This window comes from Myotis daubentonii, chromosome 4 (assembly GCF_963259705.1).
Source record: "Myotis daubentonii chromosome 4, mMyoDau2.1, whole genome shotgun sequence".
Classification (NCBI taxonomy): Eukaryota; Metazoa; Chordata; class Mammalia; order Chiroptera; family Vespertilionidae; genus Myotis; species Myotis daubentonii.
The window spans coordinates 107,610,923-107,629,344 of NC_081843.1; the positions used below are offsets into that span (position 1 = coordinate 107,610,923).

An 18,422-nucleotide genomic window follows, 5' to 3' on the forward strand; every position below is an offset into this window, starting at 1 on the left:
GGCCCCAAATCTCTTGCCCCCTCGATAACGTCCTTACCTGCAGGATGTGGCCTGTTTCCACTACCTGGCCCTGACTCCTTGTTCCCTAGGTGGCCCTCCTCCCCTCCCCGGGGCTTTCTAACCGATTGCTTCCTTCTTAGTACCTAGTGGGGTTTTTGGCTGGTTGTTTTTCAGCCCCCAGCTTATCACTTGCTTTTTGGAGGGTTATTAACATGAATTGATATGAAAGAGGCGGTCAGGAGCCCAGTCACCAAGGACCTTATGCCAAAATGAGGCGGCTAGGTCCACTATATGGAAATATAAATGCATTTAAAAAACTGCTGAACGTACCTCATTGAAGGGCAGCAAAATGCGGCTGGAATAAGAAACCAGATACAGTACGGTTGAAATCCCACGAGTGAGTTTTTTCTCTCTCAAAACGTGTCCATCTCACTCCCTTTGTGCAGCCTTACCTTAAAGAGAGCTTTATAGTTACCATTGCCCACATTACAAGATAATCGATTATACTGAAATGGGTATGGTCTCTATTGGTAAGAAGCGCACAAATACTTAGTACTATGTATCCGTCTATTTCTAATAGATTACATCACTTAATCTGTTCCAAAGTTCTCTGCTCAAAAGTTCTTAAAGAAACATGTCAATCTAATGTTATCATTAACATATAATTTAAAATCTTTAGGATTATTCAAGAGAGAGCAAGATGGCATTATCTTTTATACCATCCAATAAGAAAAGTACGCCTCCCCCCCAAATAGCCAAATCGTTTTATTTTTTTTCATTTTTATTGATTTTAGAGAGAGAGGAAGGAGGAGAAAGAAACATCAACATCAACATTGATTGGCTGCCTCCTGCATGCCCCACACTGGGGATCAAGCCCGTAACCTGGGCATGTGCCCTGAACAGGAATCAAACCAGGACCTCCTGGTTCATAGTCAATGTTCAATCATAGAGGCACACCAGCTGGGCAATAGTTCAATAGTTTTAAAGTTCCATTAAGAATGGATATAATAGTTACATTGAGCTCTATATAATCTAGTTCCAACTCACTATCAACCAATAATTGCTTACAACATCCCATTTGGAATGGCTGGCACCATTCAAACTGGGAACATGGCAACGAGTGCTCCCTGGCCAGAGAGTTTGTCACTCAATTATTCGGGCTGATGAGTACTATAGTTTTCAGCACAATGAAGAGGTATGCCAATACACAGAACTAGACATGACAGAAAACAGTAGTAGTAATAACTTTTGAACTCTTGCCATGTGTAGACACTGATCGTTAATTTTCAGTAACCTGTGAGGTTCTATTATTTTTCCTGTGTTAAATGAGATATTAAGGCATAGAAAGGCTAAGTAATTTATGTGGTCACACAGCTAAGAAATGACAGGGCTGAGATTCAACCTCAGGCCTCTGGCACAGAACTTATATTCCTGTCTGAATGTTATTAGGACAAGAAATAATATTCAGACCTCAATAGTAAACTGAGATGATAAAAGTTTCATTCTCATACAACACCCAGATATAGAAGAAAACAAAGAACAAGATACAAATGTGGGAACATGGTTTAATTTTTTTCTTAAAAATTCATATGCTCTAAAACATTTTACTTGGAAGTTTCCACTACAAGTAGGAAAACAAACAATAACAACAGAGAACACCAGCATGAATATACAACACATACTTTAATTGTGGATACATTAAAATTATTCTAATGTAATACTTTCATAATATATCTCATATTGTGCTAAAATATAATACCAAAAAAAGGGAGCACCTTCTAGTTCCTAGATGGAATAGTCCCCAGTTCATGATTCTGTTAATAAAGTCAATTAGATCTTCAAAAAATAATAGTACAAGTGATAATAGAGAACTACAGAATCCTGGATTCTATGGCAGATGGGGTATCCTTATGTGAGCCAGAAAAAGGAACCCTGAAAGGTAGAGAGAGAAGTGATAAGCAAACTAAAACTCACATGTCAACCAGCTGTGGGTTTTTAAAATGCCACTAAAATTAATCTGAGCATGCTTCAGACACATCTCCCACTTTAATGAACACCACAGGATTCACAGTGGATGGTAAAGGAAGGAATGTAATTATATTGTCGGGTTTTAGCCATGACTCCACCTCACTCTATGGTATGCAAAGGAATAAGGGAAAGTCTTTAGTCATGATTTGCACCTTAATCAGCATGATACAATCCACAGTAGCCAGAAACCCTACAATGCAGCCAGGTGGACAGGCTTTTAAATCTCAAAGCCTAGTTGACATCTGAAAATTCATATAGGGAAAGAACTACACAAATATAAAGATTATGAAAAATCCATTAACAGAGTTTAAGATCTAGTAAACATCAGAGAACCCAAAGGAGAAACCCAAGTGTAAAAAAATGCACCAGGCCTTCAGGTCATCGCTCACCCATCGGTCAAGCCCACACTGGAGAGCAGCCTATAGATGTAATAAAATGACATGGTCACATGCAGTGACTCCCTTCTCATTGCAGTATCAGAACTTCCATCAGAAAGAAGAGCTTTATAAATGGACTGAATGTTCAAGGCATTTAACCAAAGGGGTGGAAATTGAAGACACAAATGTTAAAGTAAATAGGTGCTTGGCGGTGCCTTCCCACCCACCCTACAAATAGCACTCCTCTCCAGTCACACTAGCCCCTGACCCTGCTTTCTCCTCTGCACAGCACTCATCACTTAACATGCTACCCATTTATTTCTTAAAATGTGTCAGCTTCCTTCACAGGAATACAAACTTGGAAAGAGGGTGTTTTACGAAGCTCTATCTCCTCGGTGTCAGGACAAAACCCGGCATGTAGAAGGCACATAAAAGTGTTGATAAGTGAATTACAGTACCTTCCTAATGTGGAATATTTGGTATCTTGAAGTGACTTCATTCTAAATGAAACAGAATTTACTTAGCAGGCTTTAACATACAAAAATGTGATCATTGTTTTGTAATACACTAGAGTAAAAAGTATTGTAACGGTCATGGCATACAACTTATCCTCCAGTTGTGTGGGGGATGGAAAATTCTCCTCCAATTGTGTGTGGGGTAGACCCAGTAAAAAGCACCTTACAGCACCCTCCTAACTGCACCAGCAGTGAGACCCACGTGGTTCACAAGGTCATGAAGGCAAAATGGAAGCTCCCAGCTTTTAAAAAGGAAGCTCTCTTGTTTTCTCAGGCTCTAACTCTCATAACACTTTACTCCTGAGGTGCGATTTGCCTTGTCAACACTGGTGTAGGTAGAGGGCATGGCAGTGTGGAATCCTAGCAGCCACCCTTTTGTGCAGAGCTCGGCACTTAGAATCATGCCTCTTATTAATTCAAAACACTTTACCAATGGCCTAAGATGTGTTAAGTATTATGTGTAAAGAGAAATGTTTAAAATACGAAGTTTACCAATCAGAAGGAAAACAACAGTCAAGCAGTGGATCCCTGTCACCACAGGGGATGTCGAGATTCCAGGAGCAACAGGAGCCATGGCTCTGAAGGGTGTCACGTAAGAAGAGTGTGGAGAATCAGTAAAAAGAAGAGGAGGAAGACGGAAGGAAGAGGGGAGCGAAGGGGGAGAGAAAGAGGGTGGGCTCTAGGGAAGATCAACACGGCAGAGGTAGGCCCAGAGAGCAGCCGCAGGGGAAACGAGGAAGACGGCAGACAGGACAGGTGGAGATTGGTCTTCAAGAGGGAGAAGGCTCCTCTTCCTCTAAATGAGTCGGGCAAAGCTGGTCAATAGAAACGGACCTCACAGTCTCGGTTTCCTGTAAGACGGGACCTAACCATGTGGGAGGGGAGGGGGCAGAGGAAACGTGGTCTGGACCAGCCTCAGTGGGACAGGGAGAGGGGCCACACTGGTCACAGGCACAGGCTCACACTGAGGGCTCCTCTGAAGCTGAGGCTGAGACACTTAAAGTAGTTCCAGTTTGAAGGGCTGCGTGTACTTTGCATGGAACGCAGCATCCAGAAAAGGTGAACGACAGAACTGATTCAATGTTGAGGGCTCACAGAATGATGAGGGTAAAGGCCCAGGGGAAGACGGATTCGCAGGGTCGGTTCCCCCAAGGCGGAGGCTGGATAAGGAAGGGGGAACATCTGAAAGGGGCTGATAGGATAGTTTAGGAGAAGAGGCGGCAGTCAAGAGGAGGAGGCTGTGAAGTAAGTAAAGGAGAAAAGAATGAATAAACATGAAGAGGCAGAAAAGCTAGGCAGATGAGAATGATCATCAATCACTAAAATTTAAGATTTCAGAAAGAGAAACTCAGGATGGTGACCTCCAGGTGTGGCCATGGAGTAGGGTGGGGAATGTGACGAAGTCCAGGCGTAGAGGTAGACAGACTGTATGCAAGACAGCAGTTAGGCTCTCTGCCTTGATCACTCACTCTACTATTAAAGACAAAAACATATAAAAATGTCAATACTTAGGAAAAGATGTGCCTTGCAGACATATGAGCTAACAGCAACCTAACTTGGTTTTTATCCTTATTACTCATTTGATAAACCATGCATATTCTTTTACCAAGATAAGAAAATCATCTTAACTTTTTATAAAATGCCTAATAGGATGGATAAAAGAGTTAAATGCTATTTGTAGTACATGGCAAAATAATTAAATAACAGTTCTTTTGTGAAGTCTTTCATTATTTATCTTATTCTGGCAAAGGAATCTGAATATTCATCATAATTTTGCCAATTTCTACATGCGTAGCATATATCCAAACAATGAGGTGACTTGACTTTAACTTTTGAAGCACAGCAAATTTCAAGATAAACAGAACTAAAAATAGTTAAAATGGTCAATTTTATGTTACAATTTACCACAATAAAAAAAAAATAATCTGAAGCTCAGTTGGTTGGCGCGTCATCCTGTACACCTAAAGGTGGAGGGTTCAATTCCTGGTCAGGGCACAAACCCAGGTTCAGGCTTGCTCTCCCGTCAGGGGCAACCAATAGATTTTCTCTCACATCAACTTTTTTCTCTCTCTCCCTCTCTCTCTCTCTTCCTCGCTCTAAAGTAATAATAATAATCTGAAGTAACAGAAAAAAATCTTTGTACAGCTAAATTGGATTCTTCCTTAATATTAGTTACAGGATATCTGTAGTTCAGGCTGAGTTATAATAACATACATGCCGTTTTAGAAATGAGAGAACTGTTCCTTCACAGAGTTAAGAATATATAATGAACTACGGTGATGGCATTTTTAGAAGGGAACCACGATGGGCATCTTTATGTAGTGTGACATTCTTAGTGTCAATATGTCTTCTTTTCTGGAATGTTTCCATTTCATGGGTCTTTCTGCTTTTCTGTTTGAAAAGGACTAAACTTACGAGTTAGAGCGATGCTGAAAAAAGTTTAAAATTTGTTTTGCATTTGTTGTGTTCCATTCTTGTTCTTTCAGGGGTCCTTCGCACACAGATACATACTTTTTCAAAATTCTCTCTCCTACTTCTCGGAAATCCAAGGGCTCTGTGTGTGTAGTGCAGCTTGCTCCAGAAACACCTGCGTCCATGCCCTGGTTTTCTGGCTGCTGATCGGCACAATGCTTCAATCCCCAGTAACACATTTCTCCACTGTACATCATAGCCAGCAAGTGAATGTCACTGAATATTCCTAGGGAAGTCATTTAGGTTGAGAGATTAGAATTTAAAACATTAAAAAAGAAACTGATTAATAAAACTCTAATAAATTCCTTTTATGTCATTTTTCCTTCTCATTTAATAGTTACACTTAGAAAAGCCAAATATCACTAATGAATCCTCTCTGAATTGACACTCTATTTTTATTTTATCTATAAACAGAACCCTCCCCCCCACCCCCACAAAAAAGAGTACAGTCAGAGACTTTTTTAAAACAGATCATTTAGGTCAGTGTGTTCTTAATCTTTTTGGAATCCTCTTTAAGGCCTCTTTGAGAACCTAATCAGTGGAACCTCTCCTGGGGCATATGCCCAAAATTCTACACATAATTTCAGAGTACTCAGAGTCTCCCTGAAGGCCACCATGAAAACAACTTTTAATTTAGGATGTACTCTAGAATCAATAAGACAGTTACAGTCAAGTATACTTCACCTCCTACATTTCCACAAGAGTCTACAGAAATTATCATGCATAAACATGACCCTGAGCCCAGCCAGCGTGGTTCAGTGGTTGAGTGTCGACCTATGAACCAGGAGGTCAACGATTCGATTCCCAGTTGGGGTACATGTCTGGGTTGTGGGCTCAACCCCTAGTGGGGGGGCGTGCAGAAGGTAGCTGATCAATGATTTACTCTCATCGATGTTTCTGTCTCTCTATCCCTCTCCTTTCCTCTCTGAAATCAATAAAAATGTATTTTAGCCCTAGCTGGTCTGGCTCAGTGGATAGAACGTCGGCCTGCAGACTGCAAGGTCCCAGGTTCGATTCTGGTCAAGGGCACATGGCCAGGTGGCGGGCTCGATCCCCAGTAGGGGATATGCAGGAAGCAGCCGATCAATGATTCTCTCTCATCATTGATGTTTCTCTCTCTCTCTCGCCTTCTCCCTCTCTCTCTAAAATCACTAAGAATATAGAAAAAAAATAAAATAAAAATGTATTTTAAAGAAACATCACCCTGAGAGACCATATAATTCTAAATTATCAAAGATGTTAAATTATATCTAAGATGCTTTATGTTCCCAGGAAAAGGGAATACATGCAGGATTTTCATCAAAAGTTAAAGCAATCTTATTATGAAATAAGGCAATTATATAATTAAACATTTGTGGCACACAAAGTATATTAATTTGGTAGAAAGAGGAACAGACTTGGAATAAAAATATATAAATAATTGACTATGGTATAAACTATATGACTAGTAAACTTCTTAAAGGCACTAAAAATAGTTTTTTTTATTCTAATGTTCAGGTACTTGTATGATTAGAAAAGTCTACCTCAAATGAGCATCATAATCTCAGTTGCTCACCTAATATGACTCATCAGAAAGGATTATGATGGTATTAAAGACACAAAAATAGAAGAAAAATTCAACTTTCAAAACCGTTACAGTTTCTATCATCTTGACTCTACTGCAAGCTTTTCATAGTCTTAGCATTTGTCCCTAGAGCTATCCCCTTCACTTCCCCTCAAATCCTGCTTATAAACAGTAGCAAGAGAAGAAACAGGTTTAGCTGAAGAGATGACTCATCAAACTGTTATATCAATTTAAAAAAATGATCATTTAAGAGCAGAATCTGGGCTTGCATTCATGAAAATATGATAGACAACATTGGCATGTTAATTATACTTTCTATGTATAAAACAACATTCACTTAATAAGTACAGTACATATTACACATAATCATTGCTTTTTACTTTATTCCTTCATACTTAAAATAACATAAACCTCAGAGAAAAAGCTGAAGCAGCATTAGATGCTATTCAGAATTATATTTTGTATTAGATTCAGCATTTCATTGAATGCATAGCCTTTTTATTTCTGTAATCCTACACCTTGCTTAGTTATTCCTAAAATTAACGGGGTGGTCCTCAGTGGTGTAAAAAAGGCATAAAAAACTTGGTGGAGGACAGGAAGGAGGTAGAAGCCGAAATGGAGGGAAGGTTGAACCTAAAGCAGGCTGCAGCTTGGGGAGGAAGAGCTGAAGTTTATCCCAGAAAGTGAAGCCACTTGGGTAGGGTGAGAACTGGGATCTTATTTTGTGCCCAACTCCAAGTGAACCTCATTCTTTATATTAAGAAGGGGTGACTGCTGAACAAGGGACACAGATATCCTGCAGGAAGATTTTACCAGGGACCGAATGAATGGCTATACGAGAAAGAGAGGTCCTTAAACTTTAGCCTGCTTTAGAATTACAGGGAGGATGTGCTAAAATGCTGACTGCTGGGCGCCCACCTCCACAGTATCAGATTCAGGTATGGAGTTGGGTCTATGAATTTGCATTTTTAACAAACCCCTAGGACCTAGGGTGATGATGATGCTGTGGACTATGCTAAACTACTTACTGCATTAAAATATCCTGCATTAAAAGGATGAACAATGTAAAAATTAGGCACTTTCTACCTCTCTACTGCCCCAAGGAATCTACTACTCTGTAACTATAGTCTATTGTTTTTAGATAAACTACTTCACTTGCCTGCACAGTCTAGGACACACATGAAAGTGGGGAATACAGAGCGGGAGAGGAAGAGTAAGTGAATGAGGGCAGAAAGGAGACTGCCACATTAAAAAGATGGCAGATTGGCATCCCTAGGAGCAGTGAGGTCTCAATCTGACTGCATCATAATTATGTGAGCTTACTCAAGATTCCTGGACCCATATACTGAATCAGAACCTGCGGGTGGCACACAGAAGCCTGTATTTTTAGCAAGCTGCCCTGGCAATCAGCAATGCCAGTTCAGAGCCACTCCTTCAGGGGATCTGAAGTCCAGTTTCTTGGTTAAGCAGTGGGCCAAAGGGTGGCCGGAAGCGGGTGGTCCTCAGTGGCATAACAGCATAAACCAAAGGTGTGCGAAGCTCAACAGTATTTGATTTAATCTAGTTAACTCCAGGGTTATTCTGACAAGGCTATTTTTATAAGGACATGCCAAGAGGGATGAGGCTCAGAGATGGGGTAATGAGGTTTACTGAATACATCACTTGGTCATTTTTAAAAGCTGAAAACTTAATGACATATAGGTAATGTTCAAAGCACTCTATGATTACCTTACTTTGGAAAAAGAAAGAAAAAAATATTACTAAGTATAAACTGTTTTATCTAAAATTAGGTAAATTATCATTAAGATCTGTCCATAAAAATATTCTGATGACTGGTTTAGAACTCTTCTCCCTAATGAGAATTGGGGATTTTCAGAATTATGTTTTATATTGGCTAACAAAAAAATGAAAAAATAGTTAAATGTCTCTGATGGGGTCTCTGGAGTAATTTAGCCTATGAAAAGTAGACTTGCTGGTTTCTAGTTATCTTGAGAGAGGAATTACAGAGGAGCAAACAGCTTCAGTTGAGAACAAGAAGCCAACAGCAAAAGAGAACCAAGCACTGTGACAAATCCAATATGGCCATAATATCGTTTTCTTTGTTTTTGGAAAAAAAGTGACTTCTCTGCCTCTTTCAATTCCTGCTATAGATGAAATAGAAGCTAGAGGCAAGAGCAAATGATGATCTAAGAGAAGACACCAGTACTTGACTTGAGGTGGTGACCACACAATACAGGGTTACAGATGACGTGTTGTAGAATTGTGCACCTGAAATCCATATAATCTTTTTAACCAGTGTCACCCCTATAAATTAAATTTAAAAAAAGAAGAGCAGACACCAGTATCACATGCATGTTGAAGAAAAAGTTTCAGGCCATGAGAGTATCTTACTTGTGGCTACAAATGGGAGTAGGGAAATAGATGGCTTGTGCCACTTTCTTTGGTTCTAAATAGGCTTTAGTGCCCACTCCTACTTTTTCTTTTAAGTTAATCCATGCAAGTGCATAAGGAGATTTTTTAAAAGCCATTTTGAATGCAGCTAATCAGTTCACTAGCTGTCTGGAATAAGTACTTCCCATAAGTAAATCAAAACACCCCATGTCTGTCAAAATGTCTACTGAAGGAACGCTTTGTATTCACAATAACGCTTCTTTAGGACAGGCTATTTGCCTGAATACACTGAAATTAAAAGTTTTTGGATATCAGCAGCCAGTCGTATATTAGTGACACTTATATCATGTTTTTTTCTATCCAATTTTTTAAATAGAAAAAGCCTACAGAACTAACAAAGGAGAATTAAACTATATCTATAAAATGAAAATATAGAATATTCTCTAAGAAGTTTTCTTTTCCCCATATTTGATTTCCCCCCATCAAAATTTTAGCTCAAGTATAAAAGAAAGTTTACACATGGATCATGTACATCACTTGCCAGCTACATGACTATGAACAGGTATTATCTGGTTTATCAAGGCCTCAGTTCCTACATTTGTAAAAGAGATGGTAAAAATAAGTGGTTCTTTCTCCTGCACCTCAGTCTAAAACCCAGATGATCCTCTATATCCAATTCTAAACATTTTTAAGTGCACAGATGTTCATGGCAGACACTAACAGTCACCACCCAATATTCATTCATTCTCCCTTTCTTTCTTGGTAAAGAGAATTAATTTTATTTGGGATGGCAATGCACCAGAAAAGGACTGTACTTTCCAGGTTCCCTTGAGGTTACATGACTCCATGTGGCCAGTGAAATGCAGATGAAGTGATGCTCCAAAGGAGTGAGTGGACTTGGGTGAAAGAGGCATCTTTTGCCATCCCTGTAGCCTGAAACAGAGGTGAGAGGGAGGCTTCCAGGAGCATGCTGGGATACTGAGAACGCCAGCAGATTCTCACAGGGACGCATGCTGCACAGCACTGGGAAGCACTGCTCACAATGTATTCTCTATACAGTGCCTTCCTCTGAAGCTGAAGAACTCTGATTCTAAAGATGATGAAGGAAAAACATAGGAACCTGATGACACCAGGAAGCCAACATAACCAGCTCTGGGTCTTTGCTGTGCAAGAGAAGTATAGGTCTATCTTGTTTCAAAGTTACTTCCAATTTCTGTTACAAGCAGTAAAACCAAGTTGCTGATCAGGGCTATGGAGGGATGTAAAATGTAACAGGATATATAACGCTCCCAAAATTACAAAACAGAGAGGTTAGCAGTATTTTTCTTTATTACATGAGAAGATCTCTGAATTTTTAGAAGCCATTTTATTTTTGTCTATGATGTAATTAGAAATGTACTTAAATCAGAGTAAAATATGATAAACTTCTTAAATTTTTAAAAAACTTTAAAAACAAAAACTTCAAAAGAGATCACATTACCTTCACTCAGTAACTTAGCTGTGTCTAGGTCTTGGAAAGAAACTCCTTCATCTAATTGGGTAGGACACCGATAATTTAGCATCTGTAGCAAGTAACTGATTCCATCAACAAGGTACTAAATGAAAGTCAAAGCCAAAGAATTGAAAGTATTACATACAAAGCTATAGGAACTTCAAATATTAACTTTTTCCCATTCTTTACTCAAGAAAAATGGGCTAATAAATAGCTAGGTCTTATTGCTATTACATTTCAATAGTCTAAGGATCCATTACCTCAAAACCTTTGTAATACATATTCTAAAGTGTCATCTTCAAAACGCTCCAGTTATGAGTATGGAAGAAAAAAATCATTAACCAAGAACACACGATTCAGTAATATACTTGTCAAAAATGTTCTCAGAGGAAGAAAAGGATAAAGATGTGTTCAACAGACCTAGCTGGTTTGGCTCAGTGAATAGAGCATCAGCCTGAGGACTGAAGGGTCTAAGGTTCGATTCCAGTCATGGGCACATGCCCGTGTTGTGGGCTCAATCCCCAGTAGGGAGCGTGCAGAAGGCGGCCAATGGATTCTCTCTCATCATTGATGTTTCTATCTCTCTCTCTCTCCCGTCCTCTCTGAAATCAATAAATATATATATATATTTTTAAAAAAAATGATGTATTCAACAATTTATTAAAAATATGTATGTACTTACTATAATTTAGAAATGATATTCTCAAATTTTTACACCTAAAAGGGTGACCTCTCATTTCCAGGCCCCCATGAACAATAGGTACAATCAACCCCAGTTAGACTCCCTAGTGACACAATACTAAGACCGTCTTGAGATTTATTGATTTGGTCAGAGTCAAACCAAATCAGAGCCAGTTTTCTAGCAGCAGAGTCACGTGGGTTCTTCAGGCGTGATCTGCTGACAGAGAGGCTCACAACCACGTTTGTTTTCTTCAGGCCAAAAACTATGCTTAAAAAATAATATATGTTGTCTACCTTATATTTAAAAAAAAAAATCATGAACTTATAGAACTTTCCAGTAAGCAAATCTTAATCTTCACAGTAAGTCCAATTTGTTTACGATTACACAGCTAGTAAGCAAAAGACGTGGAATGAAGACCCCTTGGTTCCAATAGTCTTTACACCACACCAAAGACAGCTTTTAGGAACCTGTAAACTTAACAATCAAAAAAGGCTGAGGAATGCCTTCGTACCTCTTTAAGCAAACCAGATTTCCTCGTGAGCCACTCTCTCCTTTTGGTCAGAGAATGACAATACATATAAAGTAGGGCTCCTCGTCGCCAAGAGAGACATTCCAAGAGTTCGTCCCCAAGTAAATCGCAGTGCTGAAACACAACAGAGACAGAGCTAAGAAGAGAAATTTGATGTCTGTAAAAATACAAGTTAAATTTCAAAATACTGAGAAATTAAAAACACTTAATTCACAACATTTGCTCTTCGTTTAGCTATTTACACAGGAATGCTGTACTGTGAATCAATTAGAAATAGATATCTATTGCTACATGAAAATTAAAATAACTACTCCACTTATAAATATTTTTAGAAAATACAGTTTAAATATTTTAGTAGCAAATTCTAATATATATAAAATATAAACATTCAATAATTTGACTTAAAAGATAGTTTTTTAGAACTACATGTTACTTGAAACAAGATCTTACCTTTATCTACCATTGCTAGAATAAAATAATAAAAAGATATACACAAAAACAAGCTTAATCAAAGCTGTGTTGTGTCATTTAAAATTTGGGAGTATTTGTTTCTACAATTAGCATCCCCTCATGAACACATACAGCACAAACGATATCTAAGGGGAAATAAGCAGCAAGCAGTTAAAGATAAATTATTTCCTTGAAAAAGTAGCCATAGCTAGAGATAAAAATCTTGGAATCATCTAAATAGGATGCTGTAACAAGCATACAACAGGTTGTAAAGCAAGAATAGAGACGGTCAGGGGATTAAGGCGGTATCCTTGGGTGCCTATCTCCAGGATGGGAGGAAGGGGAGCTGTTGGGGACGGAGCAAGACTGTAAAAGGACAAGGGATGTGGTCATTAAATTACTCGGGAAATGTAGACCCTCAAGAAAATGCAGTGTCTGCAAAAGTAAAGGGAGCAGAAATAGCAAGTATCTTTGCTTAGAAAATGATCAGGCACTGTAATTACAATACAATTACATCAGGAAAGTATTCTGAAACATATTTAGAAAATATAATACTTTAGGTGTGACAGTGGTCTGAAGTGTAATCCCTCCTTCAATCTTAATTTAAAACAGACACAGACATAGTCAAGAAGAAAAAACACAGACTCTGAACAGCAGTCCATACAGCAAGAATTAGCTTCACCATCATTCACGAGTGTAAAACTTACTTTTGGGTACATATTATTTTCTTTAACTAAAATTTCTGGTTCTGAAAGAAAAGTGATCAACTCTTTTACTTTCTGGGAAGAGTCTTCAGGGAAATCTTCATCTACTAGCTTGTTCTCCTCAAAATATGTCATGTCCAGAATAGCCTGATGATGTACAAGAGAAAACAATAGCTGTAAATGATTTCTACCTGAATAACGCTTACAGTTTAACTTTACATATGTACAGATGTTTTATTAGACATTTAAATTTTCTAGTGCACTATTTAAATTTGAGGCCCTGGCCAGATAGCTCAGTTGGTTAGAGCATAGTCCGGAGGTCCTCAAACTATGGCCCGCGGGCCACATGCAAATACAAATACTGTATTTGTTCCCATTTTGTTTTTTTACTTCAAAATAAGATATATGCAGTGTGCATAGGAATTTGTTCATAGTTTTTTTTAAAACTATAGTCCGGCCCTCCAACGGTCTGAGGGACAGTGAACTGGCCCCCTGTTTAAAATGTTTGAGGACCCCTGGCATAGTCCCTATAAGCCACGGTTGTGGGTTCCATCCCTGGTCAGGGCACATACAAAAATCAACCAATGAATGAATGAATGGATAAACAAGTGGAACAGCAAATAAATGTCTCTATTTCTTCTCTCTCTCCTCCCCTCCCTTGCTCTCAAATCAATCAATAAATGTTTAAATTTGAAAAGTAGGCAAAATGTCTAGCTGAAAACATAATCCAAGATGAACTTTATGGAAAACTTCATAGCTATTTTACTAAAATACTAAATTAATGCTGACCTTCCTTCCCCCAGCATTCTTAAATACAAGACACTCTGTTCAAGTACCTTAAAACTACCCAATCCTTTTTTTTTTTTTTAACCTATTGGACTAAGATGAACAAAACTGTGTTCTAGTATCAGTTCTACCACTAATCACCTAATCAAAGGACAAGTCAATTTATGTTTTTAAGCCTCAGTTTCTTCATTGGTAAAATGAATTGGACTAAATGACCTTCAAAGTTCTTTGCTTTGAAGATAAAATGAATTGACACATGTAAAGCGGTTCTCAACCTGTGGGTCACGACCATCGGAAAACACATATACCATAACAGATATTTACATTACCATTCATAACAGTAGCAAAATTACAGTTATGATGTAGCAATGAAAATAATTTTATGGTTGGGGGTCACCACAACATGAGGAACTGTATTAAAGGGTCGCGGCATTAGGAAGGTTGAGAACCACTGACTTAGAACATTACTTGGCACACAGCACTACTTAAGTGATAAACGTTCTTGTGTGGAGGTTAAGCCAGGAAGGAGATCATCCTAAGAAAAGTGACCTGTTGATTCAGAGCCATGAGTGGGATCCAAGGGAGCCTGGGGACTATAAATCTAGGGCCTTTTGCCGTATTCTTAGAAATAAATTAAGATGTTTAAAACTCTCATGTGAAAGAAATGACACAAGCTGGGAGCCTTCTGAAAGGAAAGAAGGCCAGGGCAAGTTCTGGCAAATAATCACAACATTCTTTGGGGTTTGGGAGTAGCTGTCACAGACTCATTTGACCATGACATTTGAAGGCAGAAGCCATCTTATGTTCCTCCAAACAGAAAACACAGTGCCAGGCATCTAAATGCTGTAACTGTACACTTGAAGGTTAACCAAGTTTACTCTGCTTTCTGTTCCTTTTTTAAAAAAAATATTTTATTGATTTTTTACAGAGAGGAAGGAAGAAGGATAGAGAGTTAGAAACATCGATGAGAGAGAAACATTGATCAGCTGCCTCCTGCACACCTCCTATTGGGGATGTGCCTGCAACCAAGGTACATGCCCTTGTCCAGAATCGAACCTGGAACCTTTGAGTCCACAGGCTGACACTCTATCCACTCAGCCAAACCGGTTAGGGCTGCTTTCTGTTTCTTTTCTTTTTGTTATGTATTGGTTTGGGGTGTACAGCTTAGTTGTTAATCATAAACTTTACATATTTCCAGTACCCCAACTGGCACCATACATAGTCATCACAATATTTTTTTAAAATATATTTTATTGATTTTTTACAGAGAGGAAGGGAGAGGGATAGTTAGAAACATCAATGAGAAACATCAATCAGCTGCCTCTTGCACACCTCCTACTAGGGATGTACCCACAACCAAGGTATATGCTCTTGACCGGAATCAAACCTGGGACCTTTCAGTCGGCAGGCCGACACTCTATCCATTGAGCCAAACCGGTCAGGGCTCATCACAATATTACTGACTATGTTCCCTATGTTATAATTACTTCCCCATCACTACTCTTATAGCCACCAATTACTCTACTTTCTATAAGCACTCATCTGTATTATCCCTGAGGAACAAGTAAGGGCATATGAAGCACTCTATTAACTATAAGATGTTGTACGAATGTTAGTTACTATCTATAATAATAAAAGCGTAATATGCTAATTAGACCAGATGTCCTTCCAGATGACCTTCTGGACAAAGCCCGGGCTTCGAGGGAAGCCTGGGTCCTGGGTGCTAGAGGGAAGCCAGCAGCCGAGGGAAGGAAGGCCTACTCTTGCATGAATTTCGTGCATCAGGCCTCTAGTAATGAAATAATGTTTAATGTCAACTTGCCTCAGCAGTGCTTGAGAAAACCAAGAAAACAGATCTTGTCCATACAGAGGCCTGAATTTGAAAGCAAAGCAAAAGAAAAAAAGGGAAAAGGGGCAACAGAACAATCTTAGAGTTGCATGATAATAACAGAGGGAGTCATGTTCAGAATCCTAAGGAAAGGAGAATTTCAGGGGGGAAATAACTGGCGCTCTTTAGAATCCTCCATTTCTTCTGAATAACCTTTAAAACCTTCAAAACTGGACATAGTCCTGTTTTGCTTACTTACCTATAAAGGGAAGCAATTCTGTTATCTGCAAGATTTTATTCCTTACTTTTCTTTTTCTTTTTTTTAATATATTTCATTGATTTTCCCACAGAGAGGAAGGGAGAGGGATAGAGAGTTAGAAACATCGATGAGAGAGAAACATCGATCAGCTGCCTCCTGCACACTCCCCACTGGGGATGTGCCTGCAACCAAGGCACATGCCCCTGATGGGAATCGAACCCGGGAACCTTCAGTCCGCAGGCCAACGCTCTATCCACTGAGCCAAACCGGTCAGGGCTTTTTTTTTTTTTTTCTTACTTTTCTTATCAATATAAATCTACTAAATCTTTACTTCTTTGCATATTGCCTCAAAGTTTCAAGTCTGTATATTTGTACATAGAGTTTTTGAACAAAATCAAACACTTGAAATAGAGAATAAAATGATTTTATTAGACCTAAACATTGGAATCGATCCTCTAATTAAGCAATTTGCCCCATAACATGTCAGAAACCACATCTGTCTTAGTACCTGTGTGTAAAGTTCTAGTAGATTCGATGGATTTGAACACTTTTTTTCTTCTCCACACAAGAGTTTCAATTTTTCTAGAGCTGCAGAGGCCCGAATTAAAAAGTGATCTGTAAGAGAGAAAAACATGTTGATTACTTCACATAATTTCAGACTGTTATTTAAACAAAAAAAAGTTATGGATCTTAAATGATTAAATAAAATTATGTTTGGCACTGGAGAAGAGCATGACAGCAATAATAGTTTATGTAAAACAAATATAACATAACGCCTAATCCTAATTAAACTAATTTATCATGGAAATTTATTCTGGAAAGCTAGACTGAAAACTTCCTAAGTAGCTTCTTTAGAAGTATCTTAGATACAGTTGCAGGTAATAGCCTCTACTCTCAATCAACGAACTATTGATGTGCATCCTGGGATTGACTTACCACACCGAAAAAGAAGGTGGCTTCTGGGTATTCTGTGGATTTTGAAGAACACACCGCTAGGAAAAAAATAATTCCGCAAATAATCTTGACTAGAACTAGCGCTATCTCATCATAGACCCTCGTCAACCAACTTACCAACTAGTTATTCAATCACTGGGGTCAATGTCCCACTACCATTCCCTGAGTGCGATGACAGCGAGTCCGCAAGAACTTAAAAGCCGATCTGCATTGAAATAAAGGCTCAAGACTCAAAAAGAAAAAACATAAACTCTACAGGCAGCAGAGAAGTCATGAAAGAGAACTGGACTTAAATTCAGAAGTCGAGGCAATTCTCTACATTTTTTTTCTTTCTTAAGGAAACCGCTGCTGTTTAAAAGTGTTCTGGTCCCGAGGGGGCCCTGTGAGAACCGAGGTGATGTGGGTGCAAGAACCAATGCAAAGCCTTCCGTAGAAGACCGTTTACAGTTGAGCTGAGAATCCCAGATAAGACAGAAACTGACAACGAAGCAACAGAAGTGTTACTGCTGCACCGGCCTAGCTCTTCCCTGCGCGCTCCGCCACGGCCTGGATGCTGTCACCAGCGCGAACCTGCAAACTTTCGGGGTCCCTGTTCTCGGGTTCTGCCCAGGTCCCCGAGCTCCCGAGCCAATGCACGGCAAGCAGCACCGATCTGACCGAGACGCACGCGGGTGTCACGGGTGATAAAATCGCAGCCCCGACGCCAACGCCTTCGCTTAGGGCGATGTGAGTCCTGCGGGACGGACACTGACCGCGCACCGGGCGCACGCCGATCGCAGGCCGCAGCCCCCGCGCCCCCGGCTGCAGCCAGCTCTGCGCCGCCCGCCCGCCTCCCCGCCTCCGCCCCTCACCGTCCTCGCCGGCGGCCTCACTGAGTTGCTGGATGTGGGCCTGCGCGAGGTCTCCCAGCTCCTCCACTCGCCTGGCCACACTGGAGCCTGCGGCCGCCATGGCCACCAGCCGCGGGCGCACCCCAGCACGTGACCGCGCCGCCAGCGGTCACCTGATCCCCGGGCGCCGGCGCGGCGTGGGGGCGGAGCCCGCCGGGTGGGTGGGCGGGGCCTCGGGCCCCCGAGATGTGCAGACCCGGGCAGGCGAAGGTCGTTCGGGGATATTTCTTCCTTCTCGGAAAAATCCTCCCTCCCATAATCCTGAGCGGCCAGGCTTTAGGGGCGGGTGTGCCGTCGGGACACGCCTCTGCCCCGCCCTCCTCTAAGCCAATCGGAGACGTCCATGCCCCCAGGCTGACCCAATGGGAAGCCAGCTCTCTCCGCGGGGAGCCGGGAGGAGGTTGGCAGCAGTTGGCGGGTGGGCGGCGGGCAGGTGGTGCGCGGTCCCTGGCTCGCGCCTCCCTACCCCGAGCTGCGGCCGTACTCAGTAGAGCCCGCAGG

The 18,422-nt window shown here is 40.4% G+C and overlaps 1 protein-coding gene across 6 annotated transcripts; it reads right to left on the reverse strand.

The window, feature by feature from the left end:
- Positions 1–1,551: 1,551 nt before the first annotated feature.
- Positions 1,552–18,103, reverse strand: RIMOC1 (RAB7A interacting MON1-CCZ1 complex subunit 1). 6 transcript variants are annotated; one of them, XM_059694854.1, is made up of 8 exons: positions 17,883–18,045; positions 16,586–16,692; positions 13,208–13,351; positions 12,033–12,164; positions 10,828–10,942; positions 5,432–5,618; positions 4,282–4,393; positions 1,552–4,158 (listed from the first exon to the last, which is right to left on the reverse strand). In XM_059694854.1, exons 1-8 carry the CDS (start codon positions 17,980–17,982, stop codon positions 4,126–4,128), a joined length of 930 nt encoding a protein of 309 aa, XP_059550837.1. In that variant the 5' UTR covers positions 17,983–18,045; the 3' UTR covers positions 1,552–4,125. The 6 variants fall into 6 exon arrangements, with proteins under 6 accessions (XP_059550837.1, XP_059550839.1, XP_059550843.1 ...); XM_059694856.1 differs by having other exon boundaries at positions 17,904–18,036; XM_059694860.1 differs by lacking the exon at positions 17,883–18,045 and adding an exon at positions 17,149–17,775.
- Between the last annotated feature and the right edge of the window lie 319 nt (positions 18,104–18,422).

What these genes read in the sequence shown, in the direction of transcription:
- RIMOC1 (XM_059694854.1), bottom strand. Translation starts at nt 17,982, where the DNA reads ATGGCGGCCGCAGGCTCCAGTGTGGCCAGGCGAGTGGAGGAGCTGGGA. An exon ending in AATCTGGTTTGCTTAAAGAG is followed by an intron (nt 10,943 to 12,032) that starts GTACGAAGGCAT and finishes ACTTTCATTTAG; the next exon opens with TACCTTGTTGATGGAATCAG. An exon ending in CTCCATGGCCACACCTGGAG is followed by an intron (nt 4,159 to 4,281) that starts GTCACCATCCTG and finishes CTTACTTCACAG; the next exon opens with CCTCCTCCTCTTGACTGCCG.